Raw genomic sequence first — 27,221 nt, 5'->3', positions numbered from 1 at the left:
TGTCTGTCATAGTTGAAGAGTACCTATGATGAAAATTACAGGCCTCTCTCATCTTTTTAAGTGGGAGAACTTGCACAATTGGTGGCTGACTACTGCAACACAGCAATCCTAACCGAGCCCACAATGTCCGCTGTGTGGATCGAGCAGTCAACAAGTCGAACAGTCATTTGAAAGAGTAAGAACATTTCAGAGAGACAACACAAAGATGAAATCAATTAACCCCAAGATAACGGAATTCATTGCCCTTGACAATCAATCTGTCGTGGGTGATGTTGGCTTTCGCCGACTGGTCGAGCACCGGTACACACTACCAAGTAGGCACTATTTTTCCAGATGTTGCCCTACCTGAGTTACACAGCGTCCGTGAACTGCTTGCTATGGGTGTCGCTGCTTCACGACTGACATTTGGACCAGCGATGTCAGCCCCATGAGCTTTATGAGTCTGACAGCACAGTGGGTCGACGAGGTCTTCGTACTGAGGGAAGTCGTATTGCATGCTCAAGAATGTGCTGGTTCTCATACCGCTGCTGCCATTTCAATGGCATTTGAGAACATGTTTGAAACTTGGAAACATGAACACTCCCAGCTCCACTCACTGTGTCCGGTGCAGACCCTGTCATGGCCCTGAAACACCTGTTCAACAAAAATGCCAACACAGACCGTCGGCTTAACTTGGAAAAGTACTCTATTCGAGGCTGTGAACAAGTGATTCGGTGGCATTCTCTCTGAGCCTCTTTACTGTGTTGCCACCGTGCTCGATGCTTGGTACAAGGGCCGCTACTTCGATGCAGACAAGAAACAGGGTTTACGCGAAATGTTACAGACACAGCTGGACAAGATGGAAACGGACACAGTGACAGTGAGCACTGAGGAAGAGAGGCCGCGGACAGACAGAGATGAAACTATGATGATGGTTGAGACTGAACAAATGAACAATGAAACAGCACAGCAAGTAAGTGAAAGAAATAGGTTTTGATGATGATTTACTGGTAATGGGGACAAATGTAAATGCCAACAAAATAACTTTTTGGTCAGAGTGTGTGTGTGTGTGTGTGTGTGTGTGTGTGTGTGTGTGTGTGTGTGTGTGTGTGTGTGTGTGTGTGTCTCTCTCTCTCAACTATTTAACTGTACTAGAATGCTTAAAAGGCCGCTAAAATTTGAAATATCGGATATCGGTATTGTTACTTTTTTGGCAAGGAAAATATTGGATATCTGTATCGGCCAAAAACATCATATTGCTGCATCACTATTGGCAACATCAAGCACAGACAGACAGACTGACAGACTGGTGGAGCGACGAGCTACTGTCTTCAGGTGCTGCACTACGGAGTAGATGAGAAACACACACATCAACCCCAAGTAAGGACTACAGGTAGTGCTGTGTGTGTGTGGACAGTCTAGCTTGAAGACTTACTGCACACTCTTGACTTCTAATGCGTAGCGTACTACCATTCGGACTCTAAACACACACGTCTCTCTGTCAAAGCCTCTTTGATCTTCTGTGGCATTGTGTCACTGTCTTCTATGGTCAGCCACATTCTATACTGACGCAGCTCCAAGACCACAGACACACATCAAACAACGCATCGTATCCCCCCCCAAAACACATTTAATATTAAAAAGGCCTGAATCCGCACATTTACACACACACACACACACACACACACACACACACACACACACACACACACACGCTTATTCAAATCCAAACACAATCCGAGTCTATCGCTGAGGGCAGACTCAGACTTCCGACCCTGTATTCTTTGATCCCATTGGCCACAGACCAGGGGTCCTTTTGTAGTCATTGGAAAATGTGCCCGTGACTCAAACACACAGTCTCTCCCAGGCCTCATATAATTAACATCAAAGGACAAATATCCCCCCAAAACATGGAAGCGAGGGAGACATGCTCCCAGACACACACACAGACAGACCCACACACCCTCTTAATTAGCTAGGCCTCTGGCCCTGTAGCAGTCCTCCGAGGATCCATTGTGATCCCCAAACACACACACACACACACACGCGCACACACACCCAGCCCCCAGGCCTTCTGTTGTGATAGTGATGAGCTGATGTCTGTGTGGTGTGTGTACTCGTTAGCCTATCCTTCTCCCTCGTCCTCTCTTCTCCTCATTATCTCCCCTCTAGCATAGCTATAGTACTGGTGGAATGACATCATTGTTCTCGATAGCCTAGAAGCAAATACACCTTGGATGTAGTCACATCAGTAGAGTGGTCTAATAGACAGTCTGTGATCACACATAACACAGACTGGGAGGTGTTTCTGGGGCCGCCACTGAGCCACGTATGCAGTGATCACACATACAAGACGCACGCACGCACGCACACACACATCGATCCACGCTGAGAGCAGCTGGGGCGTGCTATTGGTCAGACGGATCCCCTGTGTGGTTGCCGCGGGATACAGCTACTCTTCGGCCAATCAGATCACTGACCGCACAGGAATGACCTGACCTTAGAGTGTGACATACGCCAAGTCACACCAGCATCAGAGGGGCAGCCGGCCGCACGCACGTCAAAGTCAGAGGACAGAGAGAAGAACTCTGTCTGGCCTAACACATCACAGAGGTCAATATGGATAATCCTCGCAAGCCATGTGTCCTGCAATAGTGATGCGCGGGTTGACTCATAACCCACACTCCGTGCGGATTGAACAAAAAGTAAACAATACCTTATAGGCCACACTGCATTTTTTTGTGCATAAGCTTTAGAGCCCAACTGTACATGCGCCAAATATCCTACACGCCAATCGCTTTTCACGTCATCACATATAGTTGGGCGGTTGCGGATGGGTTATTAGCAGTTGTGGTGCAGGTGAACAAACAGCTGACCCACGCGCCACTAGTCTGCAACAGGCTCCCCATACACACACTGCCTACGGCTGCAGGGAGACGGAGGAGGGTAGACCTGGTTCAAAAAGGTATGGACGGTGATGATCGCATTAATTAAACATGATGGCTTATTTCAAATCACATTGTCGTCTCCTCCTCCCATCCTTCTCTCATTCCTCTTCCCCCTCTCCATCCGGCCCCCTCTCCCTCTCTCTCTCTCCGGCCCCCTCCCTCTCCTTCCGGCCCCCCTCTCCCTCTCTCTCCGGCCCCCTCTCCATCCGGCCCCCCTCTCCCTCCAGCCCCCCTCTCCCTCCAGCCCTCTCTCCATCCGGCCCCCCTCTCCCTCCAGCCCCCTCTCCCTCCAGGCCCCCTCTCTCTCCGGCCCCCCTCTCTCTCCGGCCCCCCTCTCTCTCCGGCCCCCCTCCCCTTCCGGCCCCCCTCTCTCTCCAGCCCCCTCTCTCTCCACCCCCCCTCTCCCTCCAGCCCCACTCTCTCTCCAGCCCCACTCTCCTTCCAGCCCCCTCTCCCTCCAGCCCCCTCTCCGCAGTATTAACGGCAGACGGCTGCTCTGACCTTTTCACTCTAATCAGATCCCTATTGGCTCTACTAGACCCAGAGGACATGAGTCACAACCAGTGGCTACAACACCAGCTCTCACACTAGTCACACTTAATGTGTCAAAACGGCGCACGCAACCTATCAGGAGCAAGTACAGCAACATGCTAGGAGTGGGGAACAGCGTGGACATATCCAATGTGAACTTTCTCAGCATTGGACTACAGTGACAAAGTCACAAGATTCCGTGGAAAAAGAGGAGGGGTGTCTGTGGGTGATGCTTGGAGAAAAGCAGCAGTGACATGGTGGATATTAGCCTTCGACTTACATTAGATCTCGCTCGCACGCGCATACGCACAGACACACACAGACACAGACAAGCCATCCCCTTATATTAGCAACCACACATCCAGCGATCAGTTAATGCTGTCCGCAGGCTATTACTCCAGACAGATGGCAGCTGCTCTCCTCTCTCTTCTCCTCCTTTATTCCTACTTTATTCCCCTTTTCCGGTGGGAAGAGGTAGATAGATAACGGCCTTAAAATAACTAATATTGTTCCAATAAAGCCATTAACACCGATCCCCCCTTTGTCTACGTCTCTCACTCGCCGTCTGATTGTCTGATTGGAAGGCTCTAAAGCAGTGTTGATACAGAAGGGTTTTCGGACAGACAGTGCCGACTCTCCAACTAGACAAGCTATTTAAAAGGCATCTGGGTAAACAGCCAGGGTAAAGGTTAGGGAAAACAACACTATCAACCACCAAGCCACACGCACAAACCACAGGACTCCCTCTGTGTACTCCATCTCTCCGTCTCTCTGTCTTTCAGTCTCTTATTGAATGTATTGATTGGGCAGGCTTAAATGACCCTGAACCGAGCAACCAATATGTGGAGGCTGAGAAGTGATCACTTCATAGTTCATCAATTATTAAGATGTTTTTAATTTCCTGTCTGTGGCCCTGAGGCCTAATAATAGCATTGTGTGTGTGTGTGTGTGTGTGTGTGTGTGTGTGTGTGTGTGTGTGTGTGTGTGCGTTCCTCTCTCTGGGATCCTGAGATAACTTACCCTGGAGACCCGTCTCTCCATCCCTCGCTGATCCCTCTTCAAGGGAAGACAGAATGGACGGAACCTCACTAGGCTCACAAGAGGCAAGGGGCATTTTTATCAGCTTTCCCTTTAATACAAACTGGGTGTGTGAGTGTACTAACTGCAGAGCGAGATACACTGGAACACACAAACCATCTTATCATCCATTTACAGCTGGCAACACACACAATGCTACCCTGTTATGAACACACTGTGGAGAGAGAGGAGAGGAGGAGCAGAGGAGACGAGAGAACGAGTGTGGGTGCAGAGGAGACGAGAGAAAGAGTGTGGGTGCAGAGGAGACGAGAGAAAGAGTGTGGGTGCAGAGGAGACGAGATAAAAAGTGTGGGTGCAGAGGAGACGAGAGAAAGAGTGTGGGTGCAGAGGAGACGAGAGAAAGAGTGTGGGTGCAGAGAAGACGAGAGAAAGAGTGTGGGTGCAGAGGAGACGAGAGAAAGAGTGTGGGTGCAGAGGAGACGAGAGAAAGAGTGTAGGTGCAGAGGAGACGAGACTGGAAAGCGTCTCCTATTTCCCTTTCCTTTCCCCATCTCTCCCTCTGGGCCCATCAGTGTGAACTCGTTTCTGGGGATGCGCTGCAGGGTTCAACACGAGGCTCCGTTCATAACAGCAGGACCACAAGGATCACTACACACCCCTGAGCACACCCCTCCCATTCACTCTCAGAGACAACTAGAAAGTAGCAGGAAATGGGTGTGCTACAGGTCAAAGTAAATACCTGCATTTCTGCATGCGGCTTCTACAAATAAGATGCGTGGAGTGAAATGTACGACTTATCTCGCTTTATCACCCCCCCCCCTTCTGTCTTTCTGTATCGCGCTCTCTCTCTCAGTAGCTGTTTTTATAAGAGCGGCTGTATCGTAAATGGGCCCATGCTGTAGCTTTCAAGGGTAAATTGATGTCAGCAGCGCGGCAGTACGTTTGCATAAAACCGTGGGAAGATGGGCCAAGGGAAAGTCACTCTGAGAGCTGAAAGCAAACTGACAGCTGCCTGACTAACTAAAGCTTTCACATAATTTAACCCTCATTACAGAATGCAATGCAACCTCCAAAGAAAATTGAGGCCCTTGACATAACTGTACGCTGTGTACGGTAAAGGACTGTGATAAAGCTCCTGTTGCAGGTCTAGTAATTCATGCAGGCAAAGAAAAACATCTGACAAGGTGGATAGATGTGATGCACACGATATGCCGGTTGCATTCCACACTCTTTTTGATGTGCAAAGAAAGAAAGAAAGAAAGAAAGAAAGAAAGAAAGAAAGAAAGAAAGAATGAAAGAATGAAAGAAAGAAAAGAAAGAAAGAGCAAGAAAGAAAGGAGAAAGAGAGAAAAGAGAGAACGAAAGAAAAGAAAGGAAGAGGACAGAATTGTTGGAATACCTTTCTAATAACGGAGGCTAGGAGAAGAGAGAGAGCAAGAGGAAGAAAGAAAGAAAGAAAGAAAGAGAAGAGAGAAAGAAAGAGAGCGAGAGGAAGAAAGAAAGAAAGAAAGAAAGAAAGAAAGAAAGAAAGAAAGAAAGAAAGAAAGAAAGGAGAAAGAGAGAAAGGAGAAAGAGAGAGCGAGAAAGAAAGAAAGAAAGAAAGGAGAAAGAGAGAGCGAGAAAGAAAGAAAGGAGAAAGAGAGAAGAGAGAGAAAGAAAGAAAATAAATAAAGAGGACAGAATTGTTGGATTACCTTTCTAATAACGGAGGCTATTGAAAAACATTTTACGCTAGTATTTTACAAGCGGACTGTGGGCTTGACAGACAGACAGGGCCTGAAGGCAGCAGTCAGACTGGCTTTCAGAACACAACTGGGGAACTCAAGACTCCCAAAGTTCCCCTCAAACCAGCTCCATTTATCAAACTTTGGACACAGGGTGATGTTTTCATTAAGAAAATATCTACAGTGTGACATTTATAGCGGCCTGTTAAAATGAAGATATATTGCAGTTTTCACAAGGTGGCAAAAAATAGATCCATCTATCTCTCTGCTGAAACATCTTACAGAGAAGGCCTTGTTAATGTAACGCATCCACAATCAACCAATCCCCAGAGAATATGCTAATCCATAACTTTTGGAAGCCTGAATTATTTTACGACGGCCTGTAAAAGCTTTTCTGGAAAACCGTCTCTGTCAGGTCCAGTTGTTCGACATGACGAAGCAAGACAAGCGATTTCACTTCGCAAGACACAATTTTTGCTTCATCCAGTCTGTGATTGAGAATCTTAAGTTGAAAGGTCCTCAGAAAGTGGCTGCTTGAAAACAGCCCTGATGTAAAGTCAAGACTGAAGGGGGATGGTGGTTAAAAACATATATTTTTTTATAAGGGCCAGGAGGACTAAGTTGTCGCCAGAAAGACTGGTTCTTCTTCAGTCATATCACAGCAGCTTAACCAAGACACTGAACATCATACTGTGCTTTAAAGTCAAGTCTCACTGAATCACACTCAACGTTCATCTGAGTAAAAGTGTTTTCATAACCATCCAGAGGTTAAAGACCTTTTTATCAGAGATGTACCTTATTAAAATATAAATATTTTTTCTCCCCAATTTCGTGGTTTCCAATTGTTAGTAGTTACTATCTTGTCTCATCGCTACAACTCCCGTACGGGCTCGTGAGAGACGAAGGTCGAAAGCCATGCGTCCTCCGATACACAACCCAACCAAGCCGCACTGCTTCTTAACACAGCGCGCATCCAACCCGGAAGCCAGCCGCACCAATGTGTCGGAGGAAACACTGCGCACCTGGCGACCTGGATAGCGTGCACTGCGCCCGGCCCGCCACAGGATTTGCTAGTGTGCGATGAGACAAGGATATCCCTACCGGCCAAACCCCCCCTAACCCGGACGACGCTAGGCCACTTGTGAGTCGCCCCATGGACCTCCCGGTCGCGGTCGGCTGCGACAGAGCCTGGGCTCGAACCCAGAGTCTCTGGTGGCACAGCTGGCACTGCGATGCAATGCCTTAGACCACTGCAGAGATGTACCTTTAACAAATCGGCAGGCACAGAGAGCTTCATCAGGTACAGTGGCACGCCAAGCACTTCTCTTTATCATGTACGCGACCTGGGACCCATGATGGCAGCCATGCTTGATCAACGCAGATGAGAGGATGACAGACGGGTGGAGAAAGTGAATGACGAGATTGAGTGAAGAAAGGGATGTAAAAGAGAGGAGTGATTGAGACTGCTGATACGGTGAATACGATGCCCCAAGAGACCCTGAGATCTACCCATGAGGACAGAAACTATTCTCTCTCTCTCTTTCTCTCTCTCTCTCCCTCTACCTCTCTCTCTCTCCAGCCGGTAGTTATTTATATATGAAACACTATGATCAGGGATAACGTCCATGATTCCATATCCCATACCGTGCATTAGTGCCTAATACAGCTGCTATAACTGGCGAATGACAAATCCGGGTTAAGTATCCATCCTCAACAGCAGTCCAATTGAAAAGTCCTTTAATCCGCTAATGTTCTCTCTCTCTCTATCTGTTGATCTATACCCGACAGAGACCAGTGCTTCAGACTGAGAGCCAATGACAAGGGCTGTACTGGTGAGATGAGTCCAGTAGCTGACATGTTCATAGAGCATTAGGATTGAACTAGGCCAGGAAAATAAATAAATATATATATATATATATATATATATATATATATATATATATATATATATATATATATATATATATATATATATATTATATATATAAAATGTCCTTGTTTTTGAAAGAATACAGAAAAACAGCGTAGACATTGTTAATGTTGTAAATTACTATTGTAGCTGGAAACGGCAGATGTTTTATGGAATATCTACATAGGTGTTCAGAGGCCCATTATCAGCAACCATCACTCCTGTGTTCCAATGGCACGTTGTGTCATGTATTGTCATGTTGTGTCCTGTTCCTGTTCTTTCTCTTCACCCTGTCTCCCTCTGCTGGTCGTATTAGGTTACCTTTTCTTCCCCTCTTTCCCCCAGCTGTTCCTTGTCTTCTCTAACTACCTCGTTCACCCCTTTTCCCACCTGTTCCCTTTTTCCCTCTGATTAGGTCTCTATATCTCTCTCTGTTTCTGCTTCTGTCTTTGTCAGATTCTCGTTTGTGTTACTCATGCCTGAACCAGACTATCGTCGTGTTTGCTGCAACCTTGTCCTGTCGGAATCTGCCTGTTCATCTAACCTTGTCCTGTCCTGTCGGAATCTGCCTGTCCATCTGAGCCTACGTGTGTTTCGTCATTAAAGAAACTCTGTTTTGTTCATTCGCTTTTGGGTCCTCATTCACGCACCTGACACGTTGTGTTAGCTAATCCAAGTTGATCATTTTAAAAGGCTAATTGATCATTAGAAAAATGTTAGCACAGCTGAACTGGCCTCGTTAAACTAGTTGAGTATCTGGAGCATCAGCATTTGTGGGTTCGGTTACAGGCTCAAAATAGCCAGAAACAAAGAACGTTCTTCTGAAACTCGTCAGTCTATTCTTGTTCTGAGAAATGAAGGCTAGTCCATGCGAGAAATTGCCAAGAAACTGAAGATCTCAATCAATGCTGTGTACTACTCCCTTCACAGAACAGCGCAAACTGGCACTAACCAGAATAGAAAGAGGAGTGGGAGGCCCCGGTGCACAGCTGAGCAAGAGGACAAGTACATACTAACCGGTACCCCCACACATTGACTCTGTATCGGCAGCCCCCTGTATATAGTCTCGCTATTGTTATTTTACTGCAGCTCTTTAATTACTTTTATCTTTTATTCTTATCACATTTTTTTTTTTAAACTGCATTGTTGGTCAGGGGCTCATAAGTAAGCATTTCACTGGAAGGTCAATACCTGTTGTATTCGGCGCATGTGACTAATACAATTTGATTTGATTAGAGTGTCTAGTTTGAGAAACAGACGCCTCACAAGTCCTCAACTGGCAGCTTCATTAAATAGTACCCGCAAAACACCAGTCTCAACGTCAACAGTGAAGGGGCGACTCCGAGGTGCTGGCCTTCTAGGCAGAGTTGCAAAAAAAAAAAGCCATATCTCAGACTGGCCAATTAAAAGAAAATGGGCAAAAGAACACAAACACTGGACAGAGGAACTCTGCCTAGAAGGCCAGCATCCCGGCGTCGCCTCTTCATTCCTGATGTTGAGAAGTTCGTTTTTAGTTTCTTGGAACTCAGTGGGGGGTCTCAACTTACTGTTGAGAGTTAGAATAGTACAAATGTGTAGAATTGCAGGAAATTAACTCTAAAATGTCCCTTTTTTTCTCTCTGCTGTCAATGTTTTGCTCGCAACATTTCAACTTAGGGCTCCCAAAAGGCTAAGGGCCGGCTCTGACTGCAGTGTGTGGTTGTGGCCCCACCCCCATCAACGTTCCCATCTGTACTGTACATATCATCCCTTCACTATGGGAGACAGAGAGGGGACACGGTATACAGACCCTTCAGCCAGCACAGCCATGCGTGTGTGTGTGTGTGTGTGTGTGTGTGTGCGCATGTCCAACTGTAAGGCATCAACCGCTTCAAAGTTCCCACTCTGCCAGGCAGTGAGGCGGCCCGGCCTCTAACCACAAGGTCAAAAGATCAGCACCACTCTTTATTCACATTTTTACTCTCTATGGGTTTATGGCTAACTCTTATTTTCCCTCTTTTTACTGCCTCCCACAAGTCTGAGTTTCCGTAATCTTCCAGATCGGCTGCCAATACATTTCCCACCAGAGTTCACGCTCTCATTGGTGATTCACAGGATGGGAAAGGAGAGCCTACACACCTACACACACACACACACACCCCTACACACCACTACACACACACACACACACACACACTCCTACACACACACACACCCACCCACCCACCACTAAGCTCTGGGGACCTTCTTTAATAGTCTTTCACTTCTGACGGATCTGATAAGACCGGGGAGCAGAGGGGAGTTTAAATAGTGATCGCTCTAAACGAGGGAGAGAGGGAATGAGGGAGGTAAGGGGTGAGGGAGAAAGGGAGGGAGCTTGGGGGGGAGATGTATAAGCCACAGCATATAGCTATTACCACTCTGAGAGGGCTGGGAGCATGTGTAGAATAGACTGGGTGTGAGAGGCGGGGTGTTTCATAGCTCTGCAAATGGGACAAAGGTTTGGTATGCAGGAATCAAAGCCTGAACCCTGGTGTTGCTAGCAGCAATGCTGCAACTTGAGTCATTGGAACCACAACAGTTAACTTAGGGTCTCAGAACTAGCCAGTGGAGTTGGGGAGGCCACAGCTAAACATAACGTTTCGCCTGGAAAGCACATTCACCTAGCAGCTATGAAAAGAAACCTCAGGCATTACAAACGCCCTAACTGAGGGAAATTAGAACCTTTTGTTATGGTAACATCAACATGGTTTCTCACAGAGTTAAACAGAGAGGAACACATACACCTAAAAACAACCGGGGTTTTTGAAAACTCCATTTACCCCTCATCTTCTCATTCTAAGTTGGGGAATTCCTAGCTTCAGAAGAAAAAGGAAGACTCTTTAAAAAAACATTTTTTTTTTAAAGAGTTGACAGTTGGGAGTTTCAGGGGTTTTCAGTTTTCAGTTTTCAGAAAGTTTCAGGGGGTGTCTTATGCATCAATCCGTTCCAGCGGAACATTTTTAGGTACAGGAGTTTGGGCGGCCGATCAAGCACACGATACAGTATGGTCTGGCCTGGATATGTTAGGTTAGGGGGGGGGGGGGGAAGCAGGCTTTTGAACCGGGATGTGTTTTGGCACCATTTCAATGCTGAGCCGTCTAGGACATAGGGTTTTTCCCCAGTGGACTTTGAGCACTGGTCAACACCGCAACCTCCAAACCTACTATAAGACCATAGCAGAAACACACTAACCAACCAACCCACACAAACACCACCCCAGGACACATGTCTCGGTGTGAACTGAGAGCATTGAGTGTGGAGAGTGTGGGCTGGGGTGTACAAAGGGCGTTTTGGCTCAGTGGTCTGTAACAGGTGACCGGATGTAACTAACTAACACACACACACACACACACACACACACAGCTCTCCTACTTCTAGTATGGTTTAACAAAGCAGAAAGACAAGAGCATCCACTTACACCGCTGCACAACAGCAGTGACTGTGAAAGTCTTCAAATTGAATATGCTAAAATTGTCCAAGGAACATTTAAGCTTTTTTCTAATCCACACCCTAGACAGACACACCCTCCAGCCTTTCGATGATACCTAATAGGCTACAATACCCTCTTTTTCTTCTCCTTTAGTTAGAGAAGAGACATCCCCCTCTCCCCTGGTGACGGGAAGCCTGGGTAATTCCCTTAATCTGTGCCCAATTCTAGGCATTTACATAAACATGTGCACTCTCAAGCCCCCTTAATAGAAGAGCATTTTTAATACGCAATTACACTCCTCAATAGAATCCACTTATTAAGCTAGTGTGGGACAAACAGGTATGTACACAGAGAGGGACTCCAAGACACAACGGCTGAAGTGCTACTCTGCCACCAGGGAGAGGTGAACTCAATAGAAAGAGCTCAATTCATTTAACCAAGGTTCATTAAACCCAGCGCGGTGGCTTCTCCCCGCTTCCCTCGTCTCATTTGTGCGTGTCGGGCGCGCGTGCGATCCATCCCCCCCCCCCCCCCGTACGACACCGCAAGTCCAACCTGTTTTTGACTTCCACACATCTGTGCAGCGTACCATTTGACCACACCCTATACAACTAAACCATTCGTCCCTGGCCCTGCACATCAAACGGTCTTCACACCTGCATGGTCACACCTGTACGGTCTGGATCAGTCACAGACCGTTTTCTGTTTTAAACCGCCGCACAGCTTTTCTGGCTGAGCATCTTTCCTTTATAGCTTTTGGGAGATTTTCTTCCACGTACAGATCTCAAGTTAGGATTTGGCCACCAATACTGTAGCCCCTTATTACAGCCAGCATCGCTGTGAAAGTACATTCCCTCCAACCTGTCTGAGAGTATTTGGGCAGAGCAGGAGGTGTTGAAGGACGAGCGTCTGGACACAGGAAGCATCAGAGCCTGTATCCCTGCCCAGGCGGCCCGGTGTGCGACCCCCATCTCTCCCTGAGTGCAACGAGGCTCCCGGCTCTTTTGGTTCCTGGCCAGCGGAGCACTTCTTAAGCAGCGTTCTGTGTGATTACATCGCCTATTTTCTGAGTAGATGGCCTGATTCAGCGCGACTCCAATAGCTTTTACACATGACCCGTAGATCCAGCTGGAGACTGAACAAACGCAAGCCCAGTTTAAGTGCTTCCCTCTGGGGTGGAATAATGGAGAGAGCCCCTGAGGGGAGTCGGACATGGAGCCCCTATGGCTAAGAACACACACAGCACTAAAGTATCGTATTACTGCAGACACTTGACCCATACTCAATTAACAGAAGCTCTTTGAGCACAACACATCTCCTAAACGACCCATAACAGCAGCGAGGAGGGGAGAGAGAGAAAAGGGTTGAAGGAGAGGTTTAGAAAGAGAGAAACGTGTCCTTTCCCATGTGACTCAAATGCATTGGTTCCAGATGGGGGGGGGGGGACTACTAAAGCCACTAGGTGAGTTTGAGGGAACACATGAAGTCTTATTTACACATGGCCATAGACTGCACTGGGACATAAAAGACAAGAGGATTTGGGGAGGTGAAGCTGATCCTAGATCTGTGGCTAAAAACAACTTGCACCTGAAGGGGCTGTTCCATCCTGATACTGTGTCAGCGGTATATCCGTCTGCTCTCAGCGAGGGTTTTCTCCAGACGCTACTGATCAACACAGTCGGTGTCTGACGCTGCCATTACTCAACATTAATAACCACACCGGCGTGTTCATCATGCCGCGCTTCTACATCAAACCTGCCACAAATAATCACCTCGCCGCGCGCGTTTGTGTGCGCACACGTCACGCCGCCGTGATCAAACTCCTCGCATCACACCGCGGCGGCTTTCCAAGCACCTCTTATTTCTCATGTGTGACACCAGGGAAGCAGAATAAAACCCGCTTTTGCGGCGACTCTGGTAAACAGTTGCCTAATATCCTGCGACAGCCCATACACACAACAATAAACCAGTCGTCAGTAAATAGGAAAAGCAATTCATGATTTATAAATCACGGGAGTACAAGGCAAAGGCTTGTTTAACTAATGTGCTGTCAAGGCAAGGTGCACACCGGGTGTATGTGGAGTTTCTGACTAAAGTAGTCAGTAGATGATAGTCATTGTTTTAAGGTCTACAAGCTGAAGGAAGGGCCTGGATGGACTTTTGCACTTTTCCTTGGACACCCATAGAGAGACGAGGGAGAGAAAAGTCGCTTTTCAATGGTCCAGTTGAGCTCCAGGTCTACGATCTATCTGTAAGACTAGGAAACGGAAAGGAGGGGATGGGATGTCCTTTTGAACTTGAGCTAAAACGTCACGTGACAGGTAGGCAGGGATAAATCCCTGTCCCAAGCTCAGGTCCCTGCTGACATTTAGGTGACATTTAACAAACACCTGGAAACTGAACCGAGAGATCACACAAAAACCCCAAATACTGGATTTGAGAAAGACTCTGATATCAGGTGAGGTGAGACACAGTTGTATTATAATAATAAATGCAATTTAGTAGACAATTTTATCCAAAGCGACTTACAACAGTGAGTGGCCCCAGCAGGAATCGAACTCGCGATACAAGGCGTTGCTAGCGCCATGCTCAACCAACTGAGCCACACGGGACCAGCGTTGTATTTTACTTCCGTTCACAACATTCCCAAGACTTTGCATATTGGCAGTCAACTGCCCTTATCGTCCCATAATTATCCATTCCTACAGACACAACAGGCCGACACATGCCTATGCACCCTCGGAGTAATGCTTTTCTGGGAGAATGACTCTCAGATATTCACTATTTTATTAAAAACGTGTGAAAAAAGTAGAGGAAAAGTCAGAGGGGCCCCCGAGCCATCCCTCATCTTGTTTGATTTATATGAGAGGCGACAAAAATGTATAACAGGCAATTTGGAGGGTGATTTGTGAAGTGATGGAGATATGCTGAGAATGTTCGCCAGGAGAAAGGAGGGAGGAAAAAGGAAGGGAAAGAGAGGAGGGTGAGCCAACATTGATTTTGTTGTTTAAATGAAGCTGTCGGGAACGGTGTGAGAGTGAAAGACTGAAAGGGAGAGAGGGAGGCTTTGGGACGTGGTAAACACAACTATACGCCAAATGAACAACCCCCAGAAAATGTAAGTCCACGTGACTGTTTTCAAAGTGGACAAGAGGCGAGCTGACTAGTTTTGCGCTTGCTCTCACCCTCACACACAAAATCGACACCCCACATACACATCCAACCACGCATTCTCTCTCTCAAAAAAAAACACACACACCCCACAGACACAACTCCACACACGGGGACCCAAATCAACTCCAGGAAAACTCAAAAGGCCGACATAAATACATGAACTGTGCAGGCACTTCAGGCAGAATGAAATAACGGAATAGTTTAGCAGTCCTGACACAGACAGACACACCGTTTCACAACTGTACTGTTTAACAGAGAATAGTGAGGCGCTGGACTGGACAGAGGAGGCAGACTCAACGCTGCAGGACTCGAGATCACTGATCGGAATCTGTTCAAAAGATGCATCATCCACCCAGGACTCCTCCAACAACATTGAGGAATATACATGGCCAGTAAGAGGCTTCATTAGGAAATGTTTTGATGTTGTACCCACAATAAAGATCCAGGTCATTCCCCAACCAAATACCCTGGATCAACCATGCTGAGAGCCCCGTACCATGCTGAGGGCCCCGTACCATGCTGAGAGCCCGTACCATGCTGAGAGACCGTACCATGCTGAGAGGCCGTACCATGCTGAGAGGCCGTACCATGCTGAGAGACCGTACCATGCTGAGAGCCCGTACCTTGCTGAGAGCCCGTACCATGCTGAGAGCCCGTACCATGCTGAGAGCCCGTACCATGCTGAGAGTCCGTACCATGCTGAGAGCCCGTACCATGCTGAGAGTCCGTACCATGCTGAGAGCCCGTACCTTGCTGAGAGCCCGTACCTTGCTGAGAGCCCGTACCATGCTGAGAGTCCGTACCATGCTGAGAGCCCGTACCATGCTGAGAGCCCGTACCATGCTGAGAGCCCGTACCTTGCTGAGAGCCCGTACTGCATTCAATGTCAGCAGAACCAACCCTGATGACTAGGTGGAGCGTGGCGCGTACAAGGCAAGCAGGTACCAGCGCCGCAAATCCCTTAGCGACGCAAAAAGACGATACAGATTCAAACTATAATTGATGTTCGACTCGGACTCTGAAATGCATTTGGCACGGACTACAGATGATCACGGACTACAAAAGGCAAATACCCAATCCAACAACACCTCCACACTGACTCTTAGGCCTGATAACTCCTCTCTACAGGCCGTTGTTGGTTAAGTCAACTAGCATTGTGGTGCCAGGACAACAACCTCTCCCTCAATTTCAACAAAGGACTTGATTGTTGACTTCAGGAAGCAGAGGGAACATGCCCCGATCCACATCAACGGGACTGAGAGTCAGCAGTTCCTGACCGTCCATATCACCGAGGACTTGACATGGACCAACAACACCCCCCACCCTTGTCAGGAGGGAGCAACAGCGTCTCTATTTACTAAAGCGGCTGAAGAAAATGGGCATGCCAACCCGGGTCTACTCCAAATACTACCGCAAACAACACAGAGAGCATCCTGACCTGTTGTATCACAGCCTGGTACAGGAATTGCTCGACCACAAGGCCCTCCAGGGGGTGGTGAAGACAGCCTAGTACATCACTTGGACTGTGCTCCCACCCGTTCAGGAAAACTATGCAAAACAGTGCCTGAGGAAGGCCCAAAGCATCATCAAGGACCCCCAGACACCCCAGCCACGAGCTGTTCCCTCCCTTACGGATACCCACAGGCTTCTAACTACAAGCCATAGGACTGCTGAACACTTGCACCTGACTGGTCACCTGCACTGACTCTCTGCACCTTAACACACTCACACACACATATACAGGTAACTGCCAAAAATAATGGAAACACTTGAGTATATGGGGGATAGAAATGATATTGAAAGCAAAATGTTTCCACATGTGTCGTTTGAATGTGATATGTTGAACAAGGCTGAACCTCATGTTGAATTGACCTTAACCAACTTTAGGTTCTCACCCCAAAAACACCTGATCTGCTTCCAAGACAGTGGGTCGTATAAAATGGGTCACGACAGCTGGGGGTGATACCAAAAACCTCCATCGCCAGCAGGTCGACCACAGGCCCAGGACCTTTTCCTTTAAACGTACAGAACTGGTAACCGATAAATTAGGGGGAAAAGTACATTTTAAGGAATCGTACCTGATATTCAGTACAGAAATAGGGACGGAGTTGCCCCTGCACTAAACAGGCTCAGAAGAAGACGGAAGACTTAAAAGAGCGAGCGTAGCCTGAACGATACGCGTGAGCTAATCTTCTTCGAAGGAAAGAAAGCGAAGACAATTATAGGACAGCCTCTGCAACTGATGAGTGTTATTACATGTGGCACAATCAATTGGTTTTGTCTTGTTGTTCTGGTAAAGAACTCCAATTGATGTTCAAAAATGTCATACCTATTATTGTAACTGTAGTCTTATAGAGGTATTACTAAAATAACTTGTAAGTCAGGGCTTAGAAGAGCATTTTGTCCAATAACTGGTGCCCATTTAATAAGTGTACACACTATCTTACTATCTGACACCCTGTGCGAGGAGAACCTTAGAGCTACTTTGCTAGAACAATTTGACATCATGAGTTTGTTCCAACGAGGCGTAAAAATGCTCCGAAACGGACACCTCTGTACCCACTAAAAGTGTGACAAGAGTGCTACCGTTCTCAAAAGTCTTCGCAAAATGTCAACACAACTATTGGATACAATCTAATGTTGTCATTTGATAAAAGTATAGGATTGAACATAGAGTAGAATAACATTGATTAGGATATCACTCTCAAATAGACTTACTATTTAACAGCACTTTTGAGCATATCAGATCATCAGAATTATCTGACCGACATTGATCGCAATGGCTAACAAACAACTGTTTTGTTTATACCACCAGAGCCCTGATCGGCCCTGGTGGTATAAACATCGTGCTAATGATTGCACTAGGCGCTTCGATGTTAAACCGCCAAATGTCTAATGAAATTAAACTGTGTGTGTTACTCGCAGCAGCAATAAAATCATTTGAGGACAAAACTCTCAACCAGTCCTCTTACAGTCTGACTGAGACTACCAGCAATGTATCCCCGGATAACACCACAGAGATCTTATCTTCTCTCACGCTACAGGGGTCCCAAATGGAACATAAATCCAAGCTATTGTTAAACTCACAAGGCGATAAGGCTAGGCCTGTGAGATTAGATTCCGCTAATTTAACTGACCTAGCAGCTATGTTCAACACTTGCCAATGACAAAATGACACATAAGAACAGTCCCAAGTCATGCATTCAGAAATGGAACAAATAAAAACTAAATTGTTAACCTACAAGTCCCAAGTCTCTAATCAGCTAGAAAAGTTGAATGAGCTAAATCAGGGCCAAGCAAAGACTGTGAGCAGAACCCTTTGGATTGACCAAGTTACAAGGGAATGTTTATTTTCAAAACAAAAGGCAATGCCCCACCTCCCGAGTGACGCAGCGTTCTAAGGCTGGGGGGGGCTCTACTTGTCTCATTGCACTCTAGCGACTCCTTGTGGCAGGCCGGGCACCTGCAGGGTGACTTCGGTCGTCAGTTAAACACTGTTGCCTTCGACACATTGGTGCGGCTGGCTTCCGGGTTAAGAGGGTGGGTGTTAAGGCATGTTGCGGGACATGTTTCGGAGGACTAATGACTCGACCTTCGCCTCTCCTGAGCCTGTTGGGACAAGATCGTAATTGGATCGCAATAGGATATCACAAAATTGGGGATATGGGGATAAACCATGTGTTTGATGTATTTGATACTGTTCCACTGATTCCGCTCCAGTCATTACCACCAGCCTGTTCTCCCCAATTAAGGTGCCACCAACCTCCTGTGATTGACACCTAGGCCTACTGAAACATCCCAGGCAAAACTCCACACACTCAACCATAGCCAGAAAGCTTGTGAAAGAAATTTAACATTTTTGATCCGTCACATCCTTGACATGAAGTCAAACTTAAAAAATCTCAACCATTCTCTGCATTTACTGCCACAAATCTCAGACGATGAGAATGTATACCTTCTCAGAACTACCACTGGTAGGACAGTTCATGGTTCTATTAAAACAGATGTTACTCCAAATTTTGACTTGCTATGCCGAGCCCTAACTTCTGGGTACTCAGCTTTGCATGACAAGAGAAGGAAGAGTTTAGTAGGCTTAAAGTTCAGCCTTTCATACCCATTACCAAAAATCAGCAGAAAAGTACAAATACGATGGGACGACCCAACAGAACGCAAATGAGGTTAAAACCTATTGGAACCCGAGTTACACAATAACTCTACACAGCTTCCTCAAACTAAAAGACCAACAAAATGCGACAGCATCCCGGACTCGTTCCAGCGTCCCCCTACTTCTTCAGGCCAACCCTTAAGTCCTAAATACCTGATTAGTTAGGTATTTAGTAAATAAATAATTAAACCCAATTTTGTATTGCTGATTCAACTTGTTGGCCAGGGTTCGTGAAGATAACCAAGAATTTACCACTTTCAGGTGAGACTGAAATAAGGTGTCGATTGATATTGACTGCTATTGATGTAAAATATTACTAGGTCTAAGAGTTTATTCGGAAGATAACAGCTCTATAAATATTATTTCGTGGTGCCCCGACTTTCTAGTGATTAGCTTAATCAGGTAATATTAATTACAGAGATAGGATTTTATAGAATAGCATGTCATATCACTTAATCCGGCATAGCCAAAGACACGGCACTGGTAAAAGTACTCAAATTGATTCTCAAAAGAATTCCCACCTTCAGATGAGTCAATGTTTTACTATTATTGTAATTATAGTCTTGTAGAGGTATTACTAAAATAACCCATAAATCAGAGTTTAGAGTACTATTATTGTAATTATAGTATTGTAGAGGTATTACTAAAATAACCCATAGGTCAGGGTTTAGAGTACTATTATTGTAATTATAGTCTTGTAGAGCTATTACTAAAATAACCCATAAGTCAGGGTTTAGAGTACTATTATTGTAATTATAGTCTTGTAGAGCTATTACTAAAATAACCCATAAGTCAGGGTTTAGAATACTATTATTGTAATTATAGTCTTGTAGAGGTATTACTAAAATAACCCATAGTCAGGGTTTAGAGTACTATTATTGTAATTATAGTCTTGTAGAGGTATTACTAAAATAACCCATAAGTCAGGGTTTAGAGTACTATTTTGTGCAATAACTGGACTGGTACCCCGTTAATAATTCCATAGTAATAGGTGTACACACTACCTTATACACACAATTCATGAAGCAATTAACATCCCATCATGCTTAGGGTCGTATATAAAAATGCTGGGCAGGCCATTATTTTGGACATTATTTTTGCTACCACGGCTATGCCCCCCCCCATAGGATGACAATGCCCCCAACCACATTGGCACGAGTGGTCACTGAATGGCTTGATGAAAACCATATGCCATGGCCTTCTCAGTCCCCAGATCTCAACCCAATTGAAACTCACGGGAGATTCTGGAGCAGCGCCTTGAGACAGCGTCACTGTCAACAAAACAACAATATTATGGAATTTAGCGTGAAAGAATGGTGTCGCATCCCTCCAACAGAGTCCTAGATACTTGTAGAATCTATGCCAAGGTGCATTAGAGCTGTTAAGGCTCGTTGTGGCCCAAACGCCCTGTTAAGGCACTTTATGTTGGCGTTTCATTTATTTTGGTAGTTACCTATATATTCACGCTAAACACACATCACAACTGCTGCTCCCAGTCTTATTATTACTGCACAATACTGCACAATTTAAACACTTGCCCCGCAATCCCACAAAACGCGTGTAAATATTGGACTACAAACCGTGCCTTCGTGTATTATAATTCAATGTTTATTCTATTCTACTGAGCTATTTACTTTATGTCCGTGTTCTTATCTTTCATGACTTCGTATCGTTGTTGTATTGTGTCCGAGAAAGAAAACTGCAGGTGAGCATTTCATTGGACGGCGTATACCACCTGTATCCTGTACCTATGGCTAATACAACCTTAAAACCGAACACAGGCAGGGTTAACGCTGAGACATACTGATGTACCAAGTGTCTATAGTGAGGCAGTTTTACTGACCACTCTTCACCATTCTCGAGAGGAGGGGACGGTTTGGACTGAGGTAATGTTTTTAATATGTCAAACACAACGTCTTTGACTGCTATCCCCTTTGTTTCTCGTAACTCTCTCCCTCTCTTGTGTAACATTACTGGTATGGTGAGAACAACATGCTGAACAACATGCAGTGTTTACATGCTTCGGGTCATCACACGAAATGCTCTACAATTTTCAGGAAATTAAGAATAGCAAATAAGGACCTCCCACTGTCCCAGTCAGACAGCCATTGGTCGAGTGTTAAGGCACAATGGTTTGGGAGGTGGAGAGAAGGCGTTAGAGGGGGGGGGGGGGGGGGGGGGATAAACTGCCAGGGTATTTTACCTCCCCTTGGGTCCTGTATTTTTGATGACACCTCATTTCATCACGCACGGGCGCAAACACACACACACACACACACACACACACACACACACCCACACACACCTCATGGGTTCTATCTATCTGATGTCCCCATCGGGGGGAAATTACACCAGGAAATAAGAGGTCATTTTACACCTGTTTACCTCCACACACAAACACCTCGTCTAGGTCAAGCCCCCCAAATACCACAGTGGTAATCTAGCAGCAGGGAGGTAAATGGTAAAGAGATGGGATGTGGAAGAGGAGAGGCACAGGTGGAAACTGTTTCTGCTAGATGACTGATTGCTAGTGGTGATTGCTAGTGCTTTCGTAGAGTGCGGGTGTACTGTGTACTGTGTACATGCATGTGTGCGGCTCGCGCGTGTTTAGGGGAAACCAACTCGTTATGGCGGATCCAATGTTTGATTCTGAATCATATTGCCGGGTGTCTGTCTCCCTGTCCGTCTCCCTCCGTATCCCTCTGTCTCCGTATCCCTCTGTCTCCGTCTCCCTCTGTCTCCGTCTCCCTCTGTCTCCGTCTCCCTCTCCCTTACACCGCAGCGTTACATTCTGACATGCTAAACTAGGCCTGTCCAGGAGAGGAACACACCCATGGAGGTAATCTCATTGTCAAACAGACACCCCTAACACAATCTCTCCCAAACCTCTCTGAGATATGTGACATTTCATAACAGTAAACCAGATTATCAATTTGATTTGCTCTCTGGGCCCTTGGGCACTCAGCAGCAGATCGAGCCCAGTAGGTTATACAGTACATCTGATATACAGCCTGATATAGAGTCATACAGCCTAGGATTTATACACCTTGCAACTGGGGAAATCAAGGTGGTAAACTCTCCCCTCTTGCCTTGCGTCTCTCATTTTCTCTCCCCTAACTCTCTCGCTGTCTGTCATCTCTCAGCCGTAGGCTCGCATCAAATCAAATCAAAGTTTATTGGTCGCGTACACAGGTTTGCAGATGTTATCGCAGGTACAGTGAAATGCTTGTGTTTCCAGCGCCAACCGTGTAGCAATACCTAGCAATACAAAACAATACACACATAATCCAAAAAGGTAATAAATATATATATGTGTGCGCACACTAAGTGGCCAGTTTACGAAAATGAATTGCTACTACAGACAGTGAGTAACCTGGCCGTGGCTTGCTATGTAAAGCATTAGACTGGGCAAAACGAGTGACCTCAGCGAGCATAGTATGACCATCGGTGCCAGGCACGCGGATCCAGTATCTCAGAAACGACCGACCTCCTGGGCTTCTCACGCACGGCAGTGTGTAGGGTTGTGTAAACTCACTATATATACACACAGAGTATACCAGACATTAAGAACACCTTCCTAATATTGGCAACAGCCTCAATTCGTCGGGGGGGCATGGACTCTACAAGGTGTCGAAAACGTTCCACAGGGATGCTGGCCCATTCTTGACACACACGGGAAACTTGAGCGTGAAAAACCCAGCAGCGTTGCAGTTCTTGACACAAACCGGTGCGCCTGGCACCTACCACCACACCCCCCGTTCAAAGGGCACTTACATCTTTAGTCTTGCCCATTCACCCTCTGAATGGCACACACACAACCCATGTCTCAACAATCCTTCTTTCACCCGTCTCCTCCCCTTCATCTACACTGGTCGAAGTGGATTTAACAGGTGACATGGATCATAGCTCGGTCTACGTCATGGAAAGGACAGGTGTTCCTAATGTTTTGTACACTACATAGTCATTGAACACCGGTCACTTAAATAATGTTCACATTCTGTTTGACCCGCTTCATACGTATAGGCTGTATTCTAGCCATGGCTCATCCTATATAACGACTGACGCACACACCTTTTCAATGCATATAACTGTCCACACATAGTGGCGTATAACGTAGGTACTATAGTGCGGAAAGCTGAGCTGTAGTCGATGAACAGCATTCTTCCATAGGTACTTCTCTAGTCCAGGTGGGATAGGGCGGTGTGCAGTGCAGTGGGAATTGCGTCGTCCGTAGATCTGTTTGGGCGGTGTGTGATTTGTAGTGGGTTCTAGGGTGCCGGTGGAGGAGATATGGTCCTTAAATACTGTACCCTCTCAAAGCACTTCATGATGACAGAAGTGGGTCGCTTTCTTGAGTACGGGAACAATGGTGGACATCTTGAAGCAAGTGGGGACAATATGTCCGTACACACTAAAGCCAGCTGGTCTGCGCATGGTCTGACGACGCGGCTTGGGATGCCGTCTGGGCCCGGCAGCCTTGCGAGGGTTAACACGCTTAAATGACTAGCTTACGTCGGCTACGTGAGTAAGTATGTAAGCATATAGGCTCCTCCCCGCCGTAGGCTCTCTCGCCCTCCCCAGACTCTCCCTCCCCAGTCTCGACTTCCCTAGTCTCGACCTCCCCAGTCTCGCCCTCCCCAGTCTCGCCCTCCCCAGTCTCGCCCTTACACCGCAGCGTTACATTCTGACATGCTAAACTAGGCCTGTCCAGGAGAGGAACACACCCATGGATGTAATCTCATTGTCAAACAGACACCCCTAACACAATCTCTCTCACACCTCTCTGAGATATGTGACATTTCATAACAGTAAACCAGATTATCAATTTGATTTGCTCTCTGGGCCCTTGGGCACTCAGCAGCAGATCGAGCCCAGTAGGTTATACAGTACATCTGATATACAGCCTGATATAGAGTCATACAGCCTAGGATTTATACACCTTGCAACTGGGGAAATCAAGGTGGTAAACTCTCCCCTCTTGCCTTGCGTCTCTCATTTTCTCTCCCCTAACTCGCTCTGTCATCTCCCAGCCGTAGGCCCCAATAATCCTGTACACACCCCTCGCCCCCCAGCTCCACCAACACCAGTTAATGTCATTATAGGGCATAGGGCCGGTGTGTGTGTGTGTGTGTGTGTAAGGGGTGAAGAACGGTAACGTCTCGCGGCCCCCTCAGAGTAATCTGGCACACGTCATGTTTTTTTATTGGTGGAGTACACTAGAGTCCCATAACCCTCCAAGTCCAACCATATCGCCAGCAGATTCATCGATGTATAACCTGGTACGGAGCTGAGAAACCGAGGAGGCTGCAGCCGTTGTATCTCGGCTGCATAGTAAATACAATAGTGTGTTAACACTCCAAAAGCAGCCTGCTATACCTCAAGGCAGGTAGGCTGCTGCCTGGGACATACATCAATACATAAAGCAGATATAAATCAATATATTAAAAAAAGAAAGATAAATAAAACAAGAGAGGGTTTACTCAAGCCACCAAAGTCATGCCTCTAAAGGGTTGGTTTTTCCCTCTCTCTCTCTCTCTACAGTAACTCCCACTTCCTCCCAAAAGGAAAATCCTATTTCACCTTTTCCCTCCTCTGGGACGTGATCCATGAATCCAGCCAGCGGGTTATTTGAGTCTGTCAATCATTCCAGAGAATTGGAAGCGCCAATGAGGAAAAAGCTGCCAGAACCTTCTCTCCCCCTTCTCTCTCCTTCCCCCCTATCTCTCTCTCTGTCTCTCCTACCCCCCTGTCTCTCTCTCCTACCCACACTCTCGCTCACCTTCCCCCCTGTCTCTCTCTCTCCTTCCCCCCTCTCTCTCTCCTCCCCCCCTCTCTCTCTCTCCTTCCCCCCTCTCTCTCTCCTTCCCCCTCTCTCTCTCCTTCCCCCTCTCTCTCTCTCCTTCTCCCTCTCTCTCTCTCCTTCCCACTCTCTCTCTCTCCTTCCCCCTCTCTCTCTCCTTCCCCCTCTCTCTCTCCTTCCTCCCTCTCTCTCTCTCTCTCCTTCCCCCCTCTCTCTCTCTCCTTCCCCCTCTCTCTCCCCCCCCTCTCTCTCTCCCCTTCCCCCTCGCTCTCCCACCCACCCCTGAGGGTGAGCAACGTTTGTAGTTCCATCACAGAAAATGTCAAACATGCCATGGAACAAAATCTATGTGCATGTGCGTGCACGCCTGGTCTAGAACTGGGAAAGAGCCAACTGGCTTGACTCAGTCCCACAACGCATCAAGCATGTGTCATAACAAAGAAATCCCATCCCATGTCAGAGTTGAGTTTCCAAGTCTTTTTTTACACCTCTTCTACTCTCCTCCAGCCTCTGAGACTTGACTATAGAAACTAGTGTAATAAATATCAATACCTGTAGCGCAAGAGAAGTAACATATTGTGGATGCTAGCAAGCAGGCTAGCTAGTGCTAACTATCAACAGCCAATCCAGTAGGGGCTGGAAGCTATAGTGAGCTTCAGATCTGTCAATTGTGCCGTGATATCGCTGACAATTTGCATCAAGTTCAACTTTCCCCGTTTCTTTGGTCCCGCCCTGTTAGCGCTCCCTCGCCCAACGCTCACACTGCCCGATGGTTCCCCCCCCCCCCCCACTTGACTTCTCTCCATTGAAAATTAATGGGTTCTGGTGTTTCATCGCCCCCTAACATGTTCAGCGGGTGCGTACTGCTAGAGGAAGCAATATCCAGCGATTGACAAATAGCCCCCTACACAGTAACACATCAGTGCAACACAGAAACGGTCATCAACACAGAACCAGAGTCCAAGAGATGAAAAGCTCACGACAGCAATTTCACACACCATCACATTCATAATATAGGAGTAAAGACGATATGCTGCCTTCACTACAGGAAAATAGCTATGATTCCAGGAACACACACACACACACACACACACACACAAACTCACAGAACATTAGTTTGAAATGTAGGTGTGTGTGTGTGTGTGTGTGTGTGTGTGTGTGTGTGTGTGTGTGTACCTGTCGTTGATGCTCCAGTTGAGACAGAGGTTGAGGGAGCTGAGGTTCCTACACTTCCGGACCACCTCCATCACGGTCTCGTTGTTGAGCTCGGAGATGTGCCGCAGGTCCAGGCTGCTCAGGTTACGCAGCTAGGTGAGAGGACAGAGATAGAGGTTCAGTAGAGACACACACACGCGTTCTGCCTAAATATACATAGCACTTCAATCAATCACCTGACCAAACCTGGGTGTACATATGACCTCAACCAATCAGCCCAACTCCCTCGTACCCCAGGACACTTGTACTGTGTATAGCCTCGTTGTTATTTTGTGGTAGTATTTCATTGTGATCTATTTCTTTCCTCCTGAACTGCATTCACGGTAAAAGTCTGCACTTACGTGACAAACAACATTTGATTGGCACCGCGAGTCCTTCAGCACAACAAAAGTTACGAGAGGATTACCAACTCAACAAAAAATAATAACACAGGTATATTTTCTCTGATACACACTCGGCAAGGAGGATGGGATAAGCCTACGCACACACACCAGGAAGGCAGGATGATAAGTATTATTAAAACATATACCATTTCTAAAACACACAACGGGGAAGCAGGGTGTAAAATGTCACAGTCATGGCTACACACAAAACAAGCTTCCAGTAGGTATTACGATTTGAGGTATCGTTGCCTGCTCTGTGGGCTTCTCGTCAAGACAGACTGGAGGAGGAAGGAGAAGGGCAGGGCAGCCTGGAGAATCCCTGGATCTGCTTCTCACTTGACACACGCAGAAATAAAAAGGGTGTCTGGTTTTTATTTTTCAGAGGCCGTGCAGTCTGAAAAACATCCGACATGACCATGTGACCTGGTAAATCCATGATGCAATTAACCGTAGAGTCCACAGTGGCTTTACACACACGGGGTCGGCAGCACAGGGAGGAACCGTTGTCGCAGTCATAATTAGAATGCATAGAGCTTAGTGTTGGGTCACATGGACAGCTACAGAGGTGGACAAAAATGTTCTACTGAGCGAGCGAACCAAGCCCCCACCTCTTCCACTGTACATAGAACCCCCCCATAACGCCCCACACGCCTACAACGGATTACAAAGCAGCACAGCTCTGGGGTCCGTACACCCTCCTCCCCCCACATCATATTGTTCCTGGTCTTTCACACAATTTTTGCCTGCCCCAACAGGTAGATTACTAGGCAGTCCCTTTGCCTGCTGTCTACGCTATACCTAGGCCCTCCAACATATAGCTTCACAGTCAACCCCTACCCTAGGCCTGTACACCACCCACCCAGGACAGAAAACAACCCTACCAGCCTGGAAGATGAGAAATAGA

The 27,221-nt window shown here is 46.8% G+C and overlaps 1 protein-coding gene across 3 annotated transcripts in view; it reads right to left on the bottom strand.

Moving 5' to 3' along the window:
- The window catches only part of fbxl17 (F-box and leucine-rich repeat protein 17), a 317,791-nt gene that overhangs the window by 158,184 nt on the left and 132,386 nt on the right, over nucleotides 1–27,221 (bottom strand). For all 3 annotated transcript variants that reach the window (XM_036980121.1, XM_036980120.1, XM_021606509.2), the window contains one exon: nucleotides 25,896–26,026. In XM_036980121.1, the coding sequence (XP_036836016.1) occupies nucleotides 25,896–26,026 (131 nt within the window). The remainder of the gene's footprint in view (nucleotides 1–25,895; nucleotides 26,027–27,221) is intronic.

The sequence above is a fragment of the Oncorhynchus mykiss genome, chromosome 6 (assembly GCF_013265735.2).
Source record: "Oncorhynchus mykiss isolate Arlee chromosome 6, USDA_OmykA_1.1, whole genome shotgun sequence".
Lineage (NCBI taxonomy): Eukaryota > Metazoa > Chordata > Actinopteri > Salmoniformes > Salmonidae > Oncorhynchus > Oncorhynchus mykiss.
The sequence above is the reverse complement of the archived record's forward strand: the minus strand, read 5'-3'. Positions and strand labels throughout refer to the sequence as shown.